The sequence below is a fragment of the Oncorhynchus gorbuscha genome, linkage group LG19 (genome assembly GCF_021184085.1).
Source record: "Oncorhynchus gorbuscha isolate QuinsamMale2020 ecotype Even-year linkage group LG19, OgorEven_v1.0, whole genome shotgun sequence".
NCBI lineage: Eukaryota > Metazoa > Chordata > Actinopteri > Salmoniformes > Salmonidae > Oncorhynchus > Oncorhynchus gorbuscha.
Genome location: NC_060191.1, coordinates 44,457,625 through 44,483,049, shown reverse-complemented (window position 1 = coordinate 44,483,049; position 25,425 = coordinate 44,457,625). Strand labels below are relative to the sequence as shown.

At 42.9% G+C, this 25,425-nt stretch overlaps 2 protein-coding genes across 2 annotated transcripts in view; one reads left to right on the top strand and one right to left on the bottom strand.

The window, feature by feature from the left end:
• LOC124004895 (pleckstrin homology-like domain family B member 1) overlaps nt 1-3,718 on the top strand; it is a 115,155-nt gene extending 111,437 nt beyond the window's left edge. The window contains exons 20-24 of the mRNA XM_046313717.1: nt 6-96; nt 358-504; nt 630-849; nt 1,504-1,589; nt 2,683-3,718. Coding sequence (XP_046169673.1) covers nt 6-96; nt 358-504; nt 630-849; nt 1,504-1,589; nt 2,683-2,823 — 685 coding nt within the window. The 3' untranslated portion in view covers nt 2,824-3,718. The remainder of the gene's footprint in view (nt 1-5; nt 97-357; nt 505-629; nt 850-1,503; nt 1,590-2,682) is intronic.
• LOC124004894 (alpha-2-macroglobulin-like) lies at nt 3,705-25,178 on the bottom strand. The gene is made up of 36 exons (XM_046313716.1): nt 24,917-25,178; nt 20,920-21,103; nt 20,286-20,442; nt 20,084-20,136; nt 19,820-19,840; nt 19,505-19,673; nt 19,302-19,386; nt 18,991-19,105; nt 18,777-18,885; nt 18,586-18,695; nt 18,103-18,270; nt 17,711-17,947; nt 17,371-17,434; nt 16,965-17,110; nt 15,969-16,118; nt 15,241-15,450; nt 14,896-14,989; nt 14,463-14,586; nt 14,012-14,237; nt 11,484-11,610; nt 10,869-10,990; nt 10,431-10,482; nt 10,191-10,274; nt 9,728-9,904; nt 9,277-9,358; nt 8,759-8,983; nt 8,150-8,237; nt 7,441-7,606; nt 7,168-7,364; nt 6,734-6,949; nt 6,408-6,526; nt 6,190-6,280; nt 5,900-5,968; nt 5,594-5,699; nt 4,143-4,182; nt 3,705-3,999 (listed from the first exon to the last, which is right to left on the bottom strand). Exons 1-36 carry the CDS (start codon nt 24,991-24,993, stop codon nt 3,996-3,998), a joined length of 4,464 nt encoding a protein of 1,487 aa, XP_046169672.1. The 5' UTR covers nt 24,994-25,178; the 3' UTR covers nt 3,705-3,995.
• Nucleotides 25,179-25,425: the final 247 nt, after the last annotated feature.

Here is a 25,425-nt window from a genome sequence, read left to right as displayed (position 1 = left end):
TGCAGTGCCAGTGGGATGGATGCGCTGAAGATCGAGGAGATGGAGAAGATGCTGAAGGAAGCCCACCTAGAGAAGGCCAGGCTCATAGAATCCAGAGTAAGACATTACCTCACATGCCATGGCTAGCTTCCTATCAGATCCCATACTGATGTCTTACTTCAGTGTTACAGCCAGATTAGGACTGGCCACCCCTCAGAGCCTGATTCCTCTGTTTCTTCACTGTTTCCTGCATTCTTTCCTGTGCCTCTGAATTGCCTGGTCTTTGAGGTATTAGGCTGGGTATCTGTAAAGTACTTTGTGACAACTGCTGATGTAAAAAGGGCCTATGTTCATGATCTTTTTCCACCTTTTCTCCAGGAGCGAGAGAGCCATGCCCGTAGGCAGATGCTGGAGGAGGAGAGGAGGCGGCGCGAGGAGGCTGAGAAGAGGCTGCAGGATGAGACGGTGCACAGGCAGCAGCTGGTGGACAAGGAGGTGAAGATGAGGAGCAAGAACTTCTCCCAGGTGAGCCTGAGGCCCAATAACAAAAAAAATAACAAAGAATATACAGTTTGAGATCTCTCTCTCATCCTGTTAGTCGTACAGACTTTTGAAACACTCGTTACAAGTTTGTTTCCTCCTTTCCTCAGGCCCGTCCTATGACTCGTTACCTGCCCATCCGCAAGGAGGAGTTTGACCTGCGCTCCCACATCGAGTCATCCGGCCACAACGTGGAGACCTCTTACCACGTGATCCTCACAGACAAGATGTGTAAGGGTTACCTGGTCAAGATGGGCGGCAAGATCAAGTCGTGGAAGAAACGCTGGTTTGTCTTCGACCGCCTCAAAAGGACCTTCTCCTATTACGTTGGTAAGGAAAATGCTGCCATTTATATACAAACACATTAGTGCGCTGATCGAGCCAATGGGAGATACAGTAGATGGCATATTCATACCCTTTGACCTTAATGTAGACTGTATTTGTGAAAGGTGGTGGAAATGAGTTTGATAGAGATGAGCATTAGGATACAGAAGGGAAATACACATTTGTGGGTAGAGCTTTGGTAGTAGACAGTAATGTGCAAATTATAAAATAATTATTCAATTTAAAATTGCAACTACTTTTCCTAAAAAGTTAGTTTTATTATTTTTCTGTAGCAAGGATCTAGTGCAGTTTATGCCTGAAGGTAAAGGGGGCATAAAGTTACCCCTGGTTGTGTTTTTGTAGTGGTTGATGAAATGAGCTGCTATATTTTACCATAAGGGTAGAATTTCGAAATCAGGGGCTCTATTCAATCTGCAACGCTGAGGCGTTACAAATTCTGCAATTTATGAATGAAAGGTCATTTCTGATTTAAGCAGACATTCCGTGTTTATTCTGAATGTAGTCTCCACTAAAGGGGGAACATTGCCCCTTTACACTACATATAGTATATTCCATGACTCTCTATCAAAGAAACTACTCTAGGAATCGCAAATGTGATATTTTTACCCAAGCATTTTGTCATGTTAATTTACTCAACAGACAAGCACGAGACCAAACTGAAAGGAGTCATTTATTTCCAGGCCATTGAAGAGGTTTATTACGATCACCTGCGTAGCGCCACGAAGGTACTTTCTACCCAACACTCTGAGAACAATCTTTATACGGAACCAAATGAAATCTTCTATAATCACTTTTTATACTTTCACTGTACTGATGCAATATTTGAGATGTTTAGTTTTACACACATTCTGCTTCTTCCACGCTTTCATTTCTCTTCACTCTTTTACTGACTGGTTTCACAGAAAAGATTTTTCAACCTCAATTTGACCAATGTACGTACTACTTGTCTCAGTGAACTCACCCTTTGCTTGTTCTCTACCCTCTTTACCCAAGTGCGTGTTTGGTTGTTTACATGGAAGTGTATCATGTGGAATAAGGATTTGTCAGCTCTACATATTCCATTGAATACCCACCAGGGATGTGATCATGCATGTTTAATACAAGACAGAATGAAAACCCACAGCCATTGCAGAACAGCGCACCTCTGGATCCTCACATTCGTCTTTAGTTCCTGCATTGGAGTTGTTTGCCAAAGCAAGCCTTAGTGATAATTCCCTTCCTCTGTGGAATTGGTTGTTTGAATCTGTCCCTTCAATTAAAACAGACCAAATATGGGTGGATTATCCAGGTGTGTGTATATAGCTTATGAACTCTAAGTGCATGTGTGCAACTGTAAAATGTGCATTGGGTGTCTTATGGTATGTGGACTGTCCTGCATCCTGTTTTGACTGTCTCCTTCAGCACTTTTCTGAGCTCCTGCCTTAGTTTCGAAGAGAGGCGTGTGTGGTGGAGCAGCGTAAGGCTGAATTCTTAACAGGTTCAGTTGTGTGACTGTCGGCATAGACTCCCCATTGTCCATCGAGACAATCAGTATTTGAAAAAAAAAGATATGGGCAAACGTAATACACAGGTTTTGGGGTTGTTTAAGATATTTGATTGTAGTGCACCCATTGTACTAATTCATTTAACCAAGCTCTAGTACTGTAGTTGAATCGGAGACTATGTAACCTTTAACCTACTGTTCTTAACTGACTTGCCTAGTTAACTGCCTGTTCAGGGGCAGAACAGATTTGTACCTGCAACCTTTCAGTTAGTCATTAAATGACCGTGTCATCTCCACATTACTGACCTTCTGACCTCTCTCCCCTGCAATCCCAGAGCCCCAATCCCTCGTTGACCTTCTGTGTGAAGACTCACGACAGACTCTACTACATGGTGGCCTCTGCCCCGGAGGCCATGAGGATATGGATGGATGTTATAGTAACTGGAGCAGAGGGCTACACGCAGTTCATGAACTAAGAGACTTGTGTACGGTGGCCTAGCAGTGAAACGATCATAAGGAGACTGCTGGGACACACTTCAATAGACTCAGGCCTTATCCCTCCCAGTATTGGGAAATTGCCTTTTACGTTCATTGTATCTATTTTTTAAATCACTTTACAATAGACGTTTTCTACTTCTGCCCGCAGATTGAAAAAGACACTGTATATAACCAATGTCAGACTTTCCGCTCAAAAGCCTTTATTTTTGCCAAATTGAGTGTTACAGGCTCTTGCTTGTGAGACCTACTTTGTGTATCAGTGTCTAATAGTTCCCTTTCTTTCCTTACACTGGAATAGTGGAGAATAAACCTAATTGAAACCAGTGAGGAAGACGAACTGTTGAGCCATCGGCTTACTGCTGAACTAGATTCCACTAATGTTGCCAAGTCCTGATGACAGCCATTCCACTGAGACCAAACAGTACAATAATGCTAATCAGTCTGTGCCTTGAGGTCATAATCCTAGTCGGTTATTGTCACTGAACAGTTCCAGCCCCCCTGTAGATCTGATTGGATAGGTGGTAATGTCATGATCTGGTAGCTTGACGTTTTAAAGGATGCTGAATGCGTTTAGGTTTATAGTACCTCAGGCAGGTTAACCATGTCACTCAAGTGTGAGAAAAGACCGTGATATATTTTCCCCACACCGTAATGGGTATAACTAAATGTTCAGTGTTAGAAAAAGGTTTTATACTGTAAAATGTCACTCATTCAACCAGTGTCGTACAAAAATACATTTCAAAAGAAGTCTAATGGCCAAAGACACTGTAGAACATAGCTCCCATCTGAAACACCATATGTTGACTGTACACTTTCATGTATGGATTCTCAATTCAGATCTATTAAACCAGACTCTGTAACATTTGTTTTTAATCAATAGCATGGTTTTATTAACATTTCAATTTGCAGTAGAAACACTACAATCACTTCAGCAGGATTACAACTGAAGTAGAGGTAAAATCTTAAGGCCCAGCTATTCAATTGTGTTCACTTAAAGTTAAACAGATTACAAGTTGGTCAATGGGTAACCAGGAACTGTAAGCACCAAATAGAACCCCTCCATTTTATGAGCTCTTCCTAAATAGGAAAGCAATTGGCTGAGCCCAGGTCCAGTCAGCTTGATCGGCTGTCTGTCACACTTCATTGACGATCACCTGTGAAAATGACAATCAATAGAATATTCCCTGCTTTGCCTAGGATTTTACTCCCTATAAAAAACAGCTTAACTGACAGATTTAGATATGACAAATGTCAGTTTGTGAAATTCAAGTATTAGAGATGTAGTTTATGTACCTACTCTGCACACGGGGAGCTGTATTCACTCACAGCTTCATCACCTGAGAACAGAAAAGAGGAACGCAGAGGTCAGTTCCTTTAGAATGATAATTCCCACTGCAGGGGTGAACAAATGGGCCCATACTGGTGATGTCTTGTTTCCTTTTAATGAACCGGAGTTATGTACGTAACCTTGACACGTATGCCAGTAGCAAATATTTCAGAGAATGGGGTGGTTTGGAAACTGGTATTCCATTAGACAAAAAAAAAAAAAAAAAAAAAAGCATCCCTTTGTTTATCAAAGATTAGTAAGAGTTACACTTTCCTATGCTTCTGGAATGGTCGTTAATACACTAACAGCTTACAGACAGCGTGAATGCGCCAGAGGCATGAGGACTGCAGATGTGGCCATGGCAATAAATTGCAATGTCCGTACTGTGAGACGCCTAAGACAGGACGGACAGCTGATCATCCTCGTTGTGGCAGACCACGTGTAACACCTGCACAGGATCAGTATGGCAACAACTGCCCAAGTTACACCAGGAACGCACAATCCCGCCATCAGTGCTCAGACTGTCCGCAATAGGCTGGATTGAAGTCTTATAGGCCTGTTTAAGGCAGGTCGTCAGACATCACCGCCAACAACGTCGCCTATGTGCGCAATCCATCGCTGGACCAGCCAGGACAAGCAAAAAGTGCTCTTCACTGACGAGTAGCGGTTCTGTCTCTTGGATCGGAGGGCGAGGGCCATTCCCACCAGAAGTGTCCGGGAACTTGCAGGTGCCTTGGTGGAGTAACATGTCTTAGATGTTTAAATATTTGTATGAACATGTTAAGTTTACTGAAAACAAATGCAGTTGACAGTGAGGACATTTTTTTGCTGAGTTTATATTACATCACAGTGCATTTCTAGTAAAAGCTAACAAGTTGACACTTATTGTCTAATCCAAGGGGTGTCACTCATTTAATGGAGGGCCTCATCTGCTGGATTTAGTTTCTCAAGTCGTAGACCAGGTGAGGAGACTTCCTTACTAATTTCATCCCACTCCTCTTCCCTGGAACTATTCCCCAGGTACTTGCTGCAAATGAGAATGTGTTCAGTCAACTTACCTGGTAAAATAACAAATAAATAGGTCACCTTAATTCAAAATTTTACAAGGGCGGAGCAAAAACTCCCACTCGGCCCTCTGGAATGGGTTTGACACACGGTCTAATATCTAGTTGAGTGTTAATATTTTTCCATTTGAGAAAGAGTATCAGTTTATGATAACCCTTGGGGAGCACAATGTTTTCTGCGAATGACATCACTTAAGGTTGCAGAATTACAGGAAACTTAAATACCCTGGTATTCCATAAATCCTGATAGGAGGATAATGAGATCCTGCTTATTCTCCCTTTTCTGTGAAAACCACGTCATTTATTTAAAGTTCTTGGCAACCCTACACATTTCACTGTGTTAAATGGAATTCTTACTTGTCTGGTAGTAGTCATACACTTTCACCACAGCTGGTTTCAGATTCCTCACAGGCACATCCTCCTCTATGGCCAGGCTGTAAGTCTTCGTTTCCTTCTGCTTGAGCTGGAAGAAAAGGAATAATACATTTGACATTGCAGTTCAATGTTAGATTCACATAGTGTTACTGTGTAAAACCTCCACTACAGTCTTTGATGTTACTGTTCAAGTTAAATCCAGTGTGTAGATGCAAATGAGACCACATCCAACTAGGTTCTGTAACCGATAAAGACAGCCCCGTTTAGATGCAACATTCATGTTCCTACCCCATCTAGGTAGATGATGACATGTCCTTCCTCCAGGTCAACACGTTTGACAGTGGGGTCATTTTTCAACTGGAAGAACAGAACACAGGATAAGATCGTGTCAGACAGTTCAACTGATACGTTCGAAGGACAAATACAGGCATTACAATTAGAACAGACGCCATTATCATGTTATACATCAACTAATCCTCAAGGGGATTATACTTAGGGCCAGGACTGTTCCCTAAACTGGTAACTCCTGGCCCTGTTTAAAGGGTGCTCCCTCAACTGAGGTTCTCTTATTGACTCACAGGCCCAAGGGAGGACTTGTCCAGGACGAAGCCGGAGAGAAGCTTGACATTGATGATCACCATGTTGGTCTCCTCTCGCCGACCATTGTACCTGTCAGTCACAGAGTCAGATGAAGTTAGTGCAGCTTTAAACACGCATTTTAAAATGCATCTACACACTGGTGGTTCAGTCATTATTTTCAGCTGCCATTTCAAGGGTAAAAGGAATACCACTGTACCTGACAGCCACAGACACGATCAGAGATTTCTTGGTGCCGTCACATTTCCCAAGCGTCTCTGTTGAGATGTTGAAAGCAGAGAAGTCAGGAGGAGGGGGAATATTGTAGTGCATGGCGATCTGAAAAGACAGACGATACTACTGAGATGCATGAAATCAACATACACATTTCAATGAACAGTAGCACACACGCATTTCCATTAATGCTGAAATTCTAGGGTTGAAACGTTAGTTTTTGTGCAACAGTGTGCTCTACTGAACACAAACCAGATACTCAGTACATGCAGTACTGAGAGGCAGCAAAGGGAAAAACGACTGGAGCCTGACCTGCACAAACACGCAGCTCTTGCCCTGTGCCTTGATGTTGTAGTCCCCAGGGACCTCCCTCAGCTGCACCTCCTGATAGAGCAGCCGGTTGTTCTGATTCACAGTAAACTTCATCTTCAGGCCGCCGGCCGAGCTCACACTGACTGTACTGGCGCCCTCTGGACTGAAGGTGGCAGCACCGTACTTGGCCAGGGCCTGCAGTGCTACCACTGTGTCCTGGTGACAGAGGGCAGGGAATCAAATTCAGCACAACAATTCAAGGAAATCCATGTGTTGTGAAATGATTGTTAAGGCTTTAATACAAATGTCCAATTTGCTACATTTCATATACAAATAAGGATGGTGTGATCCATGTTTGACCATGTACTAACAGTAGGATCTATTGGCAGAGGAGTTGCTAGAGTGAATAAATGTCTACCAGACCAATAAAGTACCTGTGTGGAGGCGAATCCTCCGTAGGGGTTCTGCTGCTGGGCCAGCCATCGGACGATGCCAGTGGAGTATTCCAGCCCAAAGCCTGGCATGGTGGGACCGGAGAGCAGCGCCAGCAGCACATAGGATGTCATCTCCACCTCCAGAGAGTCTGTCTTTGTCCCAGAAGCCTCTGCTCTCTCCCAGTGACGATTGCCACCTGTGGGAATTTTCATTGTCAGTTTCCCAGCAGTCAGAAAGGTAGAGAGACAATTTCACAAAGAGACAAGACATACCGGAGGTAGCAGATATCTTGTCCAGGTGGGTGATGAGCTTCGCCCTCATGTCCTGGTTTTGGGCCAGGGTGAAGGTGTAAGATAGCAGGGCTATGGTGTAGGTGTTCTCCAGCTTGTCAGACACTGCTGCCTTCAGACACATCAGACTCTTCTCCACCATGGGGTCCTGACACACCCACAGACAACAGGATTGTGTTTATTCGGCACCAAACAGAGGAACACTGATTGAAATTACGGAATATCTGGACCAATTAAAATGGGTTGTCCATTCAAGTCTCATTGCAGAAGATCTGAATACTTGTGTAAATAAGGAATCTGTTTTTTTATTTTCAATAAATTTGCAAACATTTCTACAAACCCGTTTTCACTTAGTTTTTATGGTGTATTTTGTGTCGACCGCTGAAGATTTAAAAAATGTTAAGGCTAATGTAACAAAATTCTGAATACTTTTCCAGAAGGAACTGTATATTGGGATGTTTAACAAATTAGAATATATGACAAGTGAGGCGTTGTGTGGGTGATATCGTCTTACTTAGAATTGTGTGAAGTAGTTGGACATATGTATAAAACTACAGCACCTTTCCAAATATCCACTAGGGCAATGAACTTGTTAAACATGTTGTGATAAAAGCACCTGAGCTCAATGTGGCCTTGTTATTCAATAAGATTTTTAAAATACATTTGGATATGGAAGAGGTGATAACTAAAAAGAAGTGTTGCCATCCAGCTCCAGCAGTGACAGCGTTGTGTGGGTGATGTCAGGCAGTGAGTGACACTTGATCCCAGAAACACACTCCCTATGACAGCAAAGGATTCAATAAGATTTTTAAAATACTTGGATATGGAAAGGTGTTAGTTTGCCATCCAGCTCCAGTCACATTGATATCAACTGATATCAGGTAAAAACATTGCACTGTATAACACATTCACATAATGGTGCACAAAGATAAAAAACAGGGGGCAAAACAACTGTGTATTGTTTTGGAGATGCACAAATGCTGTTGGGACTAGTCAGACTGAGGTCCCTTTAGGGAGGTGGTGTGTTCTCAGGACCGGCTAAAACATGCTTGGGATTCTTGTGCTCAGTATGTGCTCCTTTGGGGCACACGTGGGGTCCTAAGGTCCTCCTGAACAGTACATTTTGCTACAAGTCAGTGCAATATGAAGTATGTAAAGTATTCATATTTGATGTTAGACTATGTATTATCAAGTCTTTTGTTAGTCATCTAGGATTTTATGCAGACTCCACCATTGCACTCTAAATAGAAGGGGACACTTGCACCAGAACCTCCTGCTGAATCTCTGCCCATAACGTTACCTTCTCACATTTGGTGGCAGCAGTATAATACTCCTCTTATTACCCACTGAGGTCTGACTCCCCTTTACCTTCATGCCGTTATGGAAGAGTTTCCCCACTGACGCGATGCAGCCATCCGTCTGCTGGTGACTGGCCAACCAGGCCTTGGCCTGGGCAATGTGTGCGGGGTCCACAAAGATGTAGGGCTTGGCCCCTCCAAAGGACTTCAGAACAAAGGAGGTGAGCCTGAGTGGACACGGGTCAGATGTCACTGGAGTTACACGGACTAGATGCCGTGAGCCTTGCCTAAACTATGAATCATAGACTCGATAACAGAAGCTAGTAGCCATACTGTATGTGCTGAAGCCAACTATATTTGCGATAGCACATACTAGTATGGATTTGAGACCATCACATTCTTACCTTGATAACATACTGCAACCCCCTATAATCTAACGTCATTTTCATGACTTAAAAAAAGAAGTAAATTGAGGAATAATCTAAGAGAAGGTATTAGGACTGTGGACAATTGAACTGACCACGTGTTTCCAGACTCATCGCTCTTCCCAAAGGCACTGTAGGAGCCATCGTCATGCTTGTAGTTGAGCTCTCTCTGGTAGCCTGCAACACAAATGGCCAAGTGAACAAAGACACTCCTTCTAGGGACGTGTACTGTATGTGGAAGATGACGTTAACTGGTTCAGAGCCAAATATAAAGAACAGGTTGTTGCTAGTCAGAGGTGAGATTCACACAGGACCAGACTGCTTATTTAAAAAGTACAAGGCTTACTGCAAATTATATTGTCATATCCCAGGGCATGCCATGTGTGCCATTAAACATTTCATTAACCGTTGCAGTCCATGTCACCAGGGTTGTGTCCAGTAAGAAGATTGTAATTTTAGGCTGTAACTGAACAGGTCGGATAATAATTGCTTGGTTTTCATTGCAACACATGTTGTGCCTTACTGAACTGGATCCAGCTCACTCACCACTGTCTAGGAAGCCTGTGGCCCTGGTCTGGATCTCCTCGGTGAGCTGCCTGGTGCTTTGCAGGTAGTTGAGGATGTAGATGTTGGGAGCAAAAAGCACCATGTTCTGCTCTCCACAGCCATAGGGCATCTGCAACAGGCTGTCCAGGTTCTTCATGGCCCGACCCATCAGGTCACCTGGTGAAAGAGACCAACCATTGAGACAATCGCAGTGGATAGTCGACCAGCAGAGCTCCATTTCTTACCTTAACCATAAAAATAACCAATGCTTATCCTGATCCTCACCCATAACCTAAAGGCAATCATAGATCTGCAGGTGGAATATCCACATCCATGAATAGAGGGATGAAAAATCCTTGCCTACACTTCATCTGCACCAAAATGGAAAACATATCCTGAAAATGTTATAAAACTCTAAATAATTTGGTGTGAAAATTCAGCAAAACAGATGGATAATTCTCACCCAGTACTGAGAGGGAGGCCTTGGCAGAGCCCTCCACAAACACCTTAGGCAGCTTCAGAGAGATGTCCTTCTCCACCGGGCCCTCTGGTGACGCGAGACAGATAAACGAGACAGACGGAGTGACTTGAGAACCGTTTTAACCAATTAAAAAGTATCTGTCATCTAAACCACAACAAATGCACGTCAACTTAATCATCGGGGTAATTATGAGAACGTATGACTGAGACGTCAGGAGATTACCTGCAGGGCAGAGCAGAGCGTTGTGGCTGACCGTCTCCTGGGTTCCCTCAGCCTGATAGCGGGAAAGGGAAACGGCACCAAAATAAATGTAAAACATTTTATTTAAAAAAAAGTCTCATGATGACAACACAAGTTAATTTCACTCCAAAGTCTAACTAGAAACACCAAAATTTGTATGGTCAAAAACAACATAAAATAAGGGGATATACATTTCACTGCCCTAGTGTTACTGAAAAAGAACTCTTTTTAATTAACTGCATTTGGGCTTGAAACACCAAACCATGTTTGTCTCCTCGCATCAAAATATGCAACATAAAATAGCAGGGGATATAAATTCTACTGTAGTCACCCTTGCCCTAGTGTTACTGAAAACCCAGAACTCTTTTTAATTAATGTGGGAGAAAAACAGTGGACTTGATATACAGGACAGACACTCACCTCCACCAGCAGTGTTTGCACAACGGTGTCAATACGTCCTTTCTCTGGCACCGTGGCCACCTCTTTGCCGCAGAGCTTCTCAGTTTTCAATGCCTCGGCGCTCACTTTCACACTCACCTCCCCTATAGTTCAGTCCAGGGAAACATTAACATTCCAGTCTAGACCAGTCACACATGAACCTGCCCCTCCATCAGCTTGCTCCCTTTTACCCACTCCACCTCCAGCCTCATGTACTCTGGCTCAACTGTTCCCTCCCTCCATTTCTCTGATAACCCCTGAGGGAGATCTTTGAGCATGTCATATTCAAGGAATTTGTGTATCAGATAAACGTCAACAACGTACATTTCAGTTCAACGAGAGCCGTGTGAAGTCAACAACCTGTCTTACAGTAGCATCACTGCTTCCAAATCACTCCCTACCCCTCTGGCCATAACCCTTCACTATTTGAAAGGTGTGGATGGGTATAAGCAGTGTAGTAGAGCTTCTACCATATTTCTAACACCTTACAGCTCTGCAAACATTGAAGGGTTAGGAGGTAAGGGCCTAGGTGTAGGGAGTACATGGAGTCTATTGCAAGAGCCTTGTGATAGATTGACAGAGTACTGTATGGCAAACCTAGAGCAGTTGGGGTGAGGATCCACGTGAAGGTCCTGCTCTCTTCAGCACACAGACACAGTGTGTACTGGCAGCCTTCACATGTCCTGGCTTTGAACTGCTTGGACTCAGCTAGAGTCACCTTCACCTAGGAGAAACACATGGGGTCAATTGCAACTTTACTAGATTTCTCAAAAACAGAGCGTCTACAGATTGTCGGCAACAGGCAGCTCATGGGCAAAAACCAGCCCGTGAGTGATTTGTTCCCCCAAAGTTGAGCAAAAATAACCCATTCAAGGGTTTCTTTATATTTTCTACATTGTAGAATAGTGACGACATCATAACTGACATAACCAAAATAATAATAATTTAGATTCTGCAAAAAGCACCCTTTGCCTTGATGACAGATTTGCACACTTAGCATTCTCTCAACCAGCTTCATGAGTAATGCTTTTCCAACAGTCTTGAAGGAGTTCCCACATATGCTGAGCACTTGTTGGCTGCTTTTCCTTCACTCTGCGGTCCAACGAATCCCAAACCATCTCAATTTGCTTGAGTTTAGGTGATTGTGGAGGCTAGGTCATCTGATGCAGCACACCATTGCTCTTCTTGCTCAAACAGCCCTTACACAGCCTGGAGGTGTGTTGAGTCATTGTCCAGTTGCACTAAGTGAAAAACAGATGGGATGGCATATTGCTGCAGAATGTTGTGGTAGCCATGTTGGTTAAGCGTGCCTTAAATTGTAAATAAATCACAGACAGTGTCACCAGCAAAGCACCCCCACACCATCGCACCTCCATGCTTCACGGTGGAAACCACATGCGGAGATCCGTTCACCTACTCTGGGTATCACAAGACATGGCGGTTTGGACTCAGACCAAAGGACAGATTTCTACTGGTCTAATAGCAATTGTGTTTTTCTTGGTCAAGTCTCTTCTTATTAGTGTCCTTTAGTAGTGGTTTCTTTGCAGCAATTTGACCATGAAGGCCTGATTCATGCAGTCTCCTCTGAACAGGTGATGTTGAGATGTCTGTTACTTGAACTCTGAAGCTTTATTTGGGCTGCAATTCCTGAGGCTGGTAACTAATAAACTGATCTTGTGCAGCAGAGGTAAGTCTGGGTCTTCCCTTCCTGTGGCGGTCCTCGTGAGAGCCAGTTATCATAGCGCTTGATCGTTTTTTCAACTGCACTTGAAGAAACTTCCAAAGTTCTTGACATTCTGTTTTGACTGACCACCATGTCTTAAAGGAATGACACTTGTTTCTCATTGCTTATTTGAGCGGTTCTTGCCATAATATGGACTTGGTTTTACACCAAATAGGGCTCTTCTGTATACCACAACACAATTGATTGGCTCAAACACATTAGAGGAAAGAAATTTCACAAATTAACAAGGCACACCTGGTAATTGAAATGCATTCCAGGTGACTACCTCAAAGCTGGTTGAGAGAAAGCCAAGAGTGTGCAAAGCTGTCAAGGCAACAGGTGGCTACTTTGAAGAATCTCAAATACAAAATCTATTTTGATTTGTTTAACATTTTGTTACTCCATGTGTTATTTCATAGATGAGTTGTCATCACTATTATACAATTTACAATTTTGTAAAAAATAAAAAATGAATTAGTAGGTGTCCAAACTTTTGATTGGTACCGTACACTGCCTTTCAAAAGTTGAGTCCTTGTTTTTGAAAGAGCACATTTTGTCAATTAAAATATCAAATTGATCAGCAATACAGTGTAGACATCGTTAATGTTTAAATGACTATTGTAGCTGGAAACGGCAGATTTTTTAATGTAATATCTACATCAGCCCATCACCAGCAACCATCACTCCTGTGTTCCAATGGCAGGTTGTGTTAGCTAATCCAAGTTTAGAATGTTAAAAGGCTAATTGCAATTATGTTCGCACAGCGGAAAACTGTTGTGCTGATAAAACTGGCCTTCTTTAGACTTGAGTATCATTTCTGGGTTTGATTACAGGCAGAAACAAAGGACTTTGTTCTAAAACTCGTCAGTCTATTCTTGTTCTGAGAAATGAAGGCTATTCAATGCGAGAAATTGCAGAAACTGAAGATCTCATACAACGGTGTACTACTCCCTCAGAACGCAAACAGTCTCAAACCAGAATAGAAAAGAGTGGGAGGCACCGGTGCACACCTGAGCAAGTACATTAGTGTAGAGTTTGAGAAATAGACACCTCACAAGTCCTCAACTGGCAGCTTAATTAAATAGAACCCGCAAAACACCAGTCTCAAAGTCAGTGAAGACGCAACTCCGCGATGCTGACCTTCTAGGCAGAGTTGCAAAGAAATATCCATCTCAGACTGGCCAATAAAATTAACAGCTTAAGATGGGCAAAGTAACTGACAGTGGACAGAGGAACTCTGAGTCGATGCTGTTACGTTATCGTCATCATCTGCCCCCCCCCCCCCCACACATTTGCTCCAACACAAATTGGCCTGCAGCTGAATCTAGTTGCCTACCCCTGGTCTACCCAAATGAAGTGGGACTGGAGAGGTAAAGAAAGAGACAACCCTGGGAGGGCTTACCATGATACACTTGGAGAGGTAGTTGAACACTGTGGCCTTGAGTGTGAACACCTCCCCCCGGATGACAGAGTAGGGCAGCGTCAGGCTCACAAAGAAGGGTTGGAAGGCAGTGAGGCCAGTGTTGGGAGCCAGGCCAAAACCCACTGGGGAAGTACAGAACGCCCCTGCAGCCCACTTAGTGATGGTGTCTGGGACAGTCTTCTCAACATTCACTTTTCCTGTAAGTCTGGTCGTGGCGAAAAGGGCGCAATAAAAACCATGTTAATATACATCAGAACACATAACATGGTCAATAAAATAGCGGACTAGGTGATTATTTTTAAATCAACCCCTAGGACAATGACATGCCTGTGGTTTCAGTATTGCCATTTCAGTAGGCATGGTCAGCCCAGCACCCCATGGAAAGGAATGTGTGTTGGACTACAAATATGGCGTCTGTCAGAAAGCTTACCCCACAGGAACCAGGTCCCAGATCCAGGTCTCAGGGAAGTACGTGCGGACGGTCTCCTTAGGCCTGTCAGAGGCGCCAGAGGTTGGTGCATTCTCCTCATTTGGCATCATGTTCATGGGACGAGCTGTAAATAGAAACAAATCCTTCATTAGGTTGAGACTAGGAAGGTTTATACATTAGCATATCAAATACAGATTTGCAGGCGTAGCGAAATGCTGGCATTACTAGCTCCAACAATACAAAATAAAAGATTAAGAACAAACAATCCAAGTAGATATTAGAGTGGGAATATAAATGGTGTGTAGACAGAATACAATTTGGAAAAGGTACAGTAGTAGTTATATTAGGATGAGCCATGTTGAGAACACAGTATTATCATACACATTATATAAACAGAATGAGGTGACCAGCATTCAATGACTGTATACAATACCTTCTATTATATCATTTTCGTTCCTTGCAAAGAATGTGTTGCAGTCGTAAGGTTTTTTCACGTCAGAGTTGGTCAGGATCTTGATTCCAACTTCCTAAAATGCGAAGTAAAGCAATAGAACAGTCAGTGTAAAGGCCATACCATACCTATATTTCAGTTTTGCTCAATTATGTGGGTATTGGTTGAAGCAATTTAAAACCAAACATCTTTACTTATTTCTGAAAAGTCAATTCATAGACTGAATGAATTAAAATGGAATGCTGTGTCTACTTTACAAAGACGCCATTTTAGCCTGAGTCTTTCATATACATTTTCAAAACAGACACATTTATTTGAGTCTCGTACTTTAAAGATGCTGTAGACATCGTTTTTGTCGTCGCTGGGGCCAAACCTGAATGAGTGTCTCCCCCAAACAGGTACAACCAACTCTGGTACAGGTGGAAGGGGCCTAATCATCGCCTCTTCAAATCTTGGAGGATATCGAAGGCATGGGTAGGGGTCTTCTACCATGTATGAATATCCAGACAACTTCTGAACAGGCAGCTGACTGAAGACCTGCAGAGAGGAAAGTAATATACTTCTAGTAATACTGACTTAATAACCCGCAGCATCTTGACAAGTCAGAGAGTGGTCGGTGCATGATCAGAGCGTGGTCGGTTCATGGTCAGAGGTTATAGGGTCAGTACATAGTTAGGACAATGTTAGTGCATAGGATAACACCTGGGTTAAATGCGTATAGCCAATACTTTATCTGCACTCGATTTAGTGGTACAACAGAACCAACTAAATAGTCCCACAAGTTAAAACTTCTAAACTTTAATTATCAGACAGTGGTTTAGACATGATTAGAGGAAGCTGAAAATGAGCCAAATCCCATCTTGAAAAACATGGGTGCACAAAAACAATGCCAAAGGTGGTGTGTGTGATCATGGTTAGGCTTCAGCTTAGTGTGTCGAGTCAATGGTTAGTAAGTGAATGTGATGGGCTGTGTCTTGTCCCAAATGGCCCCCAAAAGTAGTGCACTACATAGGGTATAGGGAGCCATTTGGGACGCAGAACCATGGAGAACGTACAGAGTCTAGGCTGAGCTCCCGTTCAGGCTGCAGCAGCAGCACACTCTGGTCAATGGCCCTGAGAGAACACAGAGACCCTGGGTGGGCCTGGAGGCTCAGAGAGGTCTTCTCCCCTGGCAACTCCTGGAGGGACGAGAACTTCAGGGACACCTGGAGAGGAGAAAAGGAAGAGACATCACAGCTATGTTTAAATATATCTATACTAGCATACATGTCTAACGCATTGGTTCATTCCAAGTATAGTAGCATACTGGTACAGAGCCCATAACATAATGGTAGTACTGTGTAGAACAGGGGTCTCCAACAGGTCGATCACAAGCTACCAGTAGGTCGTAGGCCACCTAGGAGTAGCTTCTGAAAGTACATGCAATTCTCACGTGTTCTACAGCAAACTATCAAACACCGTGTATCTGTGGGGCTGGCGCAGCAAAAGCCTCAGCTTAGATATTCATACTTTTTCAGGACGCTACTCCTCCTACACCATTTAATCTAGACACGCAGTTCAAACTAAAATGTGCGGAATGGTCTCACTCAAGTTACTTGTATACAACTTTGTGTTCTGACTGGAAAGAGCAGGTTAGGAATAGCTTCTATCAATAAAAATAATTAGCCGTTTGTCAGAGTTCAGAATTACAAAAAAAAAGTGGCATGCTGAGGTCTACTAACAGCTGCGTGTCATTATGGAGCAGCCCAAACAGAGCCATTGCTATGGGTACTCGCCAAACAGAGGGCAAAAAAAGAGGGTGACCACAATCACACAAATATTGACCACAACTGCTTACCAGATCCATTGACCACAACCACACAGCTAGTTATCACTCAACTGCTGCCCACAACTACATATCTTCCGACCATTCATCTTCTGACCTCAACCAACACAACACCTGGTGACCAAAACCACTGACTTTCATCTACACCACTACTGAGCACGCAACAACTGACCAACGAATTTGTGATGATCTAAAAGGTGCAGTTGAAAGACGCCTAGTTGCCTACCTTGTTTTTAAGGCAGAGTTGAATGGGGAAGTCTCGGCTGTCTGCTACTGCCTCCCCATCAGGCAACACGGTGTACACCACTACCTGGGCAAAAGGGGTCAGCTCAGGCATCCGCTGCAGCGAGAGCATCAGCTGCCCTTGGTTAACTGAAAGAGATGGACAATGGGATGGCCATTAGCCACCAATACGGACAAAGGCTAGTCACTGAACACTTTGAAATATACTGTGCAGTAAGAGCTTGTATTGAAGATGTAATCTGGATGATTGAATCCTGTCGTGACAGCTTTTTATCCCATGCCAGCTTAATGCCATTAGGCATGTTCTCTAATCAAGTGGGGTTCTGAGAAGTTCTAAAGAAAAAAAAAGTCAGGAAGCAGTCGGGAGAATCCAAGACCACTTCATTTACCTTTTCTTTCTTTAATGGTCACAGGAATACGGCCGTGCTGCCGAATGCTGCCTCTAGATATAACCTGGGACATAAGAGACAGCCAGGTGGCAGCGTCAACATTAATAACCAGAGAGTTACTGGCCAAAACCTGGAGATCAGATATATTACTAAAGCAATGTATTACTGTGTATCAGCTTAGGTGAAATATTCAACTGGAAGTGAAGTACTGTATGGTTTTCCCAAGCCATTCAAATATTTCCAGACAAAACAATCAAATACTGAAGTAAAATATCCCAAATCTTGTAGTGGAATCAATAAAAAAAAACATATTTTGAGTGAAACATCCCTTTAATCTTACCAGATAGAAAAAGTCCAGGGTCGTCTGTCCCTTTTTCAGCTCCACCCCTTGGATGATGTAGTGAGCAAGAACAATACCGTCCTTCTCACAGGAGAACTTCCCTTCGCCCTGCATTATCTTCACAAAGCTCTTGCTCTTAGAATAAAATTCTCTTACGAAGTGGTAATCCGATGAATATTCTGGTCTACGCACACCCTGCTCATACAGATAATCCTCCTCAACCTTTTGATAACGAGCCTGGTTCGAGAAACACAGAAAATATATGAAAAATAAACTATTGTAGTAACCTTGGAGAATACACTAGGAGAAATTGATCAGTCAGAAATGAATATTTACAGTAAATAATATATGATTAAATATTCAGAGGAAAACATGAGTGAGTGACCACTGACCGACAGAGAGACAGAATCAGAACTCCATAGAGAAGTGTCTAGAGAGAAGGAAGCAATGCCCTTGCTGTCTGTGGTGAGAGTCCAGTTCTCAGATTTGCCACTGTTTTGTAGGAAGAGATACACAGGCTCATTGGGAACGGGACTAGAGTCGGGACCGGTCACCTTGATCTGAAAACACAGGACAGGATGACTACAGACATCCAATATACTAAATGTACACTCCCATTGCAAACAAGACATCAAAAGCCCAGTTTAGACATCCAATATACTAAATGTACACTCCCATTGCAAACAAGACATCAAAAGCCTAGTTTAGACATCCAATATACTAAATGTACACTCCCATTGCAAACAAGACATCAAAAGCCTAGTTTAGATGCTCCAAATTACATGTTAACATTTATCACCACTTCATGTTCAAATCCATAAAACATTCTCTGCAGTGTTATTAAAAAGGCATTTGTTAATATAGTTTGTCCTCACCTTCCCCTCGTATGCAATTCCTGGTTTATATGCTTGGGGCACGTCCTCAAAACGAACAGTTACGATGACATTGGTGAAGCTTGCCTTGCCACTACCTTTAAGGATGACCCCTGGAGAGAACACAGGCAAGGTCAGAGGTTAACAGTTCAGCATGTAAACACCTCTACGTTCAAGATAAGGTTCTCTCCTACCAGTTCCATATTCTTCCAGCTCAGTCTCCACTTCGAAGTCCCCAAAAGATTCATGTAGACGGAACCGGGTCAAGTCGATCATTTGGGTTGCACAACCAGTTTTGTCAGTCTAGGATGAATGAGTAGTTGTAGGTCATCTTAGCTAAGCTACAGAAACCAACATTTTGTCCACAGTGTTCTTCAAAGAATTCGGCGTAACAATAAAAACACTTACTTTGATAAGATACACCTCGCAGATATTACTAGAATCAAATAACCAGTAATATTGAACGGCAATTCTGCAAACTTTTGCAGTGACAGACCCAACCACTGGTTTTCCATAAGTGTATCTACAAATAAAGTCACCAGAAGACAGACAATTAACTGTTGCAAAAAAGTAGAAAAAGCTTTGAACATGAGCAAGTATCAAACATGGCACAGTCTCTAAAGTGGTCTATGCAACACACAAATTAAGGCTTAATATTCTGTCCATAAAGTGTCCCAGTTTACATTATCATCTTACTGTCTATCATCTTATGCACTTACTTTCCACAAACTCTCAGTGTTGCTTGCTTGTCCAGAATAGTGATTGTTTGGGGTAGATAGACTTTGACCTCATATTTGGGTAAAACTGTAAAAATACATGATGTTATTTCCTCATTGTCTATTAAACTACACAAAAAAACATGGAATCACCATGTAAAAACAATATAATCTGATTTTTTTTTATCCCATGCCAATTTCCTCACCATATTCTTTGATGTCAAAGGTTTGGGAAGTTTGCTCTCCCTTCTCATTCCATGCAGTGATGATGTAACTTCCTTGCGTTGCCTCTGCAGACATGGGGTGGGACAGGTCCAGAATTCCACTCACTGTTGACTGGTTCAACCACTGAGCAATGCGGTTGGAGTTCGGGTCCTGTATACAGATTCATAATAGGTTGAAGGTAGGTATTTTTGTTAGGCATTGTATAATATCATGCCACAGTACATATTGGCAGGTAACATTTTTTTTTTATATACAGCTTTGGCTTTTAGTTGCAATGGATTTTAAATTGGTCTCACCTGAAGCTCCACTGTTAGATACTAGAAAAGAGAAAAACATTCAGCATTTAGCCCCCCCAAAAAATGCCAACTTTATTATTTCCCAAAATTGTTTTTACCGTAAGCCTAACTGAAACTTTAGTTTCACGACTCCCCAAAACAGTTTCTACAGTAAAGGCATCTTTATCTACAGAGTTACAGTAGAGAGCAAATAAACTCTGACCACGTTTGCCGAGCCAGCTACACAGTCTCTCTGACCCAGACAATACTGAAAGAGTAACTTACCATCTGATTGAATGACAAGAAACTGGCATCCAGCGAGACGATTCGGAACTTGACTGGAAAAGGGGTAGAAACATTTGTCTATATGTGTACAGTATATCCATCCTCCATTTCAGGAATGACCTTTCCTCAAGCTTATGGCCTCACAAATATACTGTAAAGTACACAGACATTTCAGTGTTCATCAAAGATTGTAGCTAACTACCTGTCTGTCCAGGTTTGTAGACTGGTTTGTCGGTCTGGAAAATGGTGAGGAATCTTTTAGGCTTGATAAGGATCTTGGTCTTGTTACTCATCTCATCCTTTCTCCCCTTGATGCTGACAAGAACAGTGGCCACACTGTCAGCCTTCACTGGGGGTACCTACAATGAAGATCAGAAGCTTGGTAAAACTTCTACAATCCTCTAGCTCCTAACCAAAGTATGGCTCTCTGATGGAGTAGCTTGAGAACAGAGGGCTTTTTGTTAAGTGGTAGATAGCAAAGTATGATTAATATAACTGCTATTGCCTTTCATAGGATCATTTTCTATAAAACATGATTGACTACTCAGAATAAAATAATTAAGTGTTGAATGAATGTGCATAGCCAGCTTGAGTCTAGTAAGACTTGTATTCTTTAGATGATGGTAGAGGATGACCAGTACTAGTTTCCATAGTATTATAGAAGATCCTGATATATAGCGCATCACATCATTGTGGAACCTTGCAGTTAGAAATGTCATACAGAGCTGGCTTGATGCCTCTCTGACATGTAAAGTATGTTGGTTCTACATGAAATATTTATATCAGAGCGGTCCACAACGTTGTAGCCTGCTGAACACAGCACAGTTACAGCTGACCTGGAAGGAGATGCAGCGATAGAAGTCCTGTGTTACGTCTTCCTCCAGTAGAGTGGTGCCGCTGCCACCCTCCATTTCCAGCGACACCTTCAACAACAGAGGCTCTGTGGCTTGGTAGACCTGAGCACAAAGTTTCTCTGTGGTCCCTCCTACCACCTCCGAGCTGACCGTCACCAAGTAAATCCTAAAAGGGGAAAGAGTCAGCATGAGTGCAGCTGTGGTAATTACATTTACATTTAAGTCATTTAGCAGACGCTCTTATCCAGAGAGACTTAAAAATTGGTGCATTCACCTTATGACATCCAGTGGAACAACCACTTTACAATAGTGCATCTAAATATTTTAAGGGGGGTGAGGGGGGGGTGAGAAGGATTACTTTATCCTATCCTAGGTATTCCTTAAAGAGGTGGGGTTTCAGGTGTCTCCGGAAGGTGGTGATTGACTCCGCTGTCCTGGCGTCGTGAGGGAGTTTGTTCCACCATTGGGGAGCCAGAGCAGCGAACAGTTTTGACTGGGCTGAGCGGGAACTGTACTTCCTCAGTGGTAGGGAGGCGAGCAGGCCAGAGGTGGATGAACGCAGTGCCCTTATTTGGGTGTAGGGCCTGATCAGAGCCTGGAGGTACTGAGGTGCCGTTCCCCTCACAGCTCCGTAGGCAAGCACCATGGTCTTGTAGCGGATGCGAGCTTCAACTGGAAGCCAGTGGAGAGGGCGGAGGAGCGGGGTGACGTGAGAGAACTTGGGAAGGTTGAACACTAGACGGGCTGCGGCGTTCTGGATGAGTTGTAGGGGTTTAATGGCACAGGCAGGGAGCCCAGCCAACAGCGAGTTGCAGTAATCCAGACGGGAGATGACAAGTGCCTGGATTAGGACCTGCGCCGCTTCCTGTGTGAGGCAGGGTCGTACTCTGCGGATGTTGTAGAGCATGAACCTACAGGAACGGGCCACCGCCTTGATGTTAGTTGAGAACGACAGGGTGTTGTCCAGGATCACGCCAAGGTTCTTAGCGCTCTGGGAGGAGGACACAATGGAGTTGTCAACCGTGATGGCGATAATAATACTTAAGTGGCAGTGTACTCAAACAGCTCTTTAGTTCCTTTGTACCCTACTGATTTTTTAAAGTTGGGGACAAAGTGACCTTATTTGTCTCTGGCTATGTGCCCCACTCAGTCCAAAGGAGGGCACAATTGATTCTGTTTTGGAGAGTGTAGGAATGGATCCCAATGAGTTGTTTTCATGGACTGTCAACCATGTGTTGGGGATGATTAAACAGAGGGAAAGTGAAGGAAATCAGACCAAAAGGGGGAAGTGTTTCAACATCTAAGATGCACATACAGTGCATTCGTATTCAGACGCCTTGACTTTTCACATTTCTTTACTTTGGCCTTATACTAAAATGGCTTAAATAAATGTTTAACCGCAATATAATTGAATTTACCACAGGTAGATGCCAATCAAGTTGTAGAAACAGCAAGGATTATCAATGGAAACAGGATACACTTGAGCGCAATTGCGAGTAATTTATTAATTTAACCAGGCATGTCAGTGAAGACCAAATACTTATTTACAATGACGGCCTACCGGGGAACAGTTGAGTGGCCCAGCCAGAGCCCTGACTTGAGCCCAATCGACATCAAAGGAAAGACCTGAAAATAGCTGTGAAGAGATGCTCCCCATCCAACCTGGAAGAGCTTGAGAGGATCTGCAGAGAAGACTGGGAGAAACTCCCCAAATACAGGTATGCCAAGCTTGTAGTGTCATACCCAAGAAGACAAGGCTGTAATCATGGCCAAAGGTGCTTCAACAAAGTACTGAGTACAGGGTCTGAGTACTTACCGTTGAAGTTAGAAGTTCACATACATCTTAAAGCATTTGTCTAAGTCAGTTTCACAATTCCTGACATTTAATCCTAGTAAACATTCCCCGTCTTAGGTCAGTTGATCACCACTTTATTTTAAGAATGTGAAATGTCAGAATAATAGTAGAGTGATTAATTTCAGCTTTTATTTATTTCACCACATTCCCAGCGGGTCAGAAGTATACATACACTCAATTAGTATTTGGTAGCATTGCCTGGCAATTGTTGAACTAGGGGCAAACGTTTTAGGTAGCCTTCCACAATAAGTTGGTTGAATTTTGGCCCATTACTCCCGACAGAGCTGGTGTAACTGGGTCAGGTTTGTAGGCCTCCTTGCTCGCACATGCTTTTTCCAGTTCTGCCAACAAATTTTCCATAGGAAAATGAGGTCAGAGCTTTGTGATGGCCACTCCAATACCTTGACTTTGTTGTCCCAAAGTTGTTGCAAAATGGCTTAAGAAGTATGCTTGGGGTCATTGTCCATTTGGAAGACACATTTGCGACCAAGCTTGAACTTCCCAACTGATGTCTTGAGATGTCGCTTCAATATATCCACATCATTTCCCTACCTCATGATCTCATCTATTTTGTGAAGTGTACCAGTACCTCCTGCAGCAAAGCACCCCCACAACATGCTGCCACCCCCATGCCTCGTGGTTGGAATGGTGTTCGTCGGCTTGCGAGCGTCCCCCTTTTTCCTCCAAACATAACGATGGTCATTATGGCCAAACAGTTCTATTTTTGTTTCATCAAACCAGAGGACATTTCTCCAAAAAGTACGATCTTTGTCCTTACGTGCAGTTGCAAACCGTAGTCTGGCTTTATGGTGGTTTTGGAGCAGTGGCTTCTTCCTTGCTGAGCGGCCTTTCAGGTTATGTCGATATAGGACTCGTTTTACTGTGGATATACTTTTTTACCCATTTCCTCCAGCATCTTCACAAGGTCCTTTGCTATTGTTCTGGGATTGATTTGCACTTTTCGCACCAAAATACATTCATGTCTAGGAGACAGAACGAGTCTCCTTACTGAGCGGTATGACGGCTGTGTGGTCCCATGGTGTACTATTGTTCGTACAGATGAACATGGCACCTTGAGGCATTTGGAAATTACTCTCAAGGATGAACCAGACTTGTGGAGGTCTACAAATTATTGGTCTTAGCTGTTTTCTTTTGATTTTCCCATGATGTCAAGCAAAGAGGCACAGAGTTTGAAGGTAGGCCTTCAAATACATCCACAGGTACACCTCCAATTGACTCAAATGTCAATTAGCCTATCAGAAGCTTCTAAAGCCATGACATCATTTTCTGGAATTGTCCAAGCAGTCAACTTTGTGTATGTAAACTTCTGAAGCACTGGAATTATGATATGGTGAATTATAAGTGAAATAATGTCTGTAAACAATTGTTGGATAAATTACTTGTCAGGCACAAAGTAGATGTCCTAACCAACTTGACAAAACTATAGTTTGTTAACAAGAAATATGTGGAGTGGTTGAAACACTTATGTTGCCGTCATTAACTTGGTTTATGTAAACTTCAACTGTATGTAACATGTGAGCGTTCTCTTTAATACATTTGCAAAATTAAAAACAAAAAACAGGGTTTGCTGTGTCTTTATGGGGTTCTGTGTCTAGATTGATATTTTCTATTAAATCAATTTTAGAATAAGGCTGGAACTTAACATTTCATAAAAGTCAAGGGGTCTGAATACACTGTATAACAGCTATCACAAGTAGGATTTTTTTCAACCCAAAAATCTATAGTTCAATTTGGCAGCATGTCTCATAACAAATGAAAAGCCTCACATGCAGAGAGACAGAGGTACTGTATGTATAACAGCGACGTCCTGTGGCCTGACCACCATCTTATTTTGTATTATTCACAGAGATGCTTGCAATTGTCTCTATTCAGTTGTCAGTGCAGTGAGCATAGAAAATACTGTTTTATATTTAATATGTTTATAACTAAAATATTTACATCGTTTCAGTTGGCTATTCTACACCTGCATAGCGTGAAGAATTCGGAGTATAATTAATTCCTACATTTGAAGTCTGTTGCATCCAGCCAGACATGTAAATACAAATAGATGATTGTGTGTTTAATCTACTGCTTTCTTCATCAAATGTTTTTTGGTGTACTTACGATTTGAAGGTGCGCGATGTCGCGGTTTGTATAATCACTGATGTGATCAATACAAAGAAAAGTGCATTGAGAGCCATAGCTTCGGGAAACAGCCAGTCTTCCTCCGCACTTCGTGATGACCCCTTCTCTTCCTCGCCCAGGGAGATTGTCAGAAAAGTTGCACAAACGGTGCTATATATACCCAAATGCACCCTCCGGTGTCACTCCCTTCCAAATAGTTTGGAACACTGCAGCCAGCTCCCGTTTCCCCCCAATTACCGCTGAAGTCCTCAACTAGTCACAGCCCCCGACCAATGGGATGGTCAGAATGATGATGAAATCACCTCAGGCTATTTTGGCCGGAACACCTGAGGAAGAAATACCTATGTAGCCTGGCTAACCTGTCGATTTAGTCCACCTGTCAATTTCGCCATTATTCATGTGAAAAGCCACCATAGCCTACAGCTTTCTGCGTTGACTGATAAAATGCAACACATTAGCTAACCAACTTTACTTTACTATTGATAGTT

What these genes read in the sequence shown, in the direction of transcription:
- LOC124004894 (XM_046313716.1), bottom strand. Translation starts at nt 24,993, where the DNA reads ATGGCTCTCAATGCACTTTTCTTTGTATTGATCACATCAGTGATTATA. An exon ending in ACACTGAGAGTTTGTGGAAA is followed by an intron (nt 19,106 to 19,301) that starts GTAAGTGCATAA and finishes CTTTATTTGTAG; the next exon opens with ATACACTTATGGAAAACCAG. An exon ending in CGAAAATGATATAATAGAAG is followed by an intron (nt 14,587 to 14,895) that starts GTATTGTATACA and finishes TTCTATTTACAG; the next exon opens with CTCGTCCCATGAACATGATG.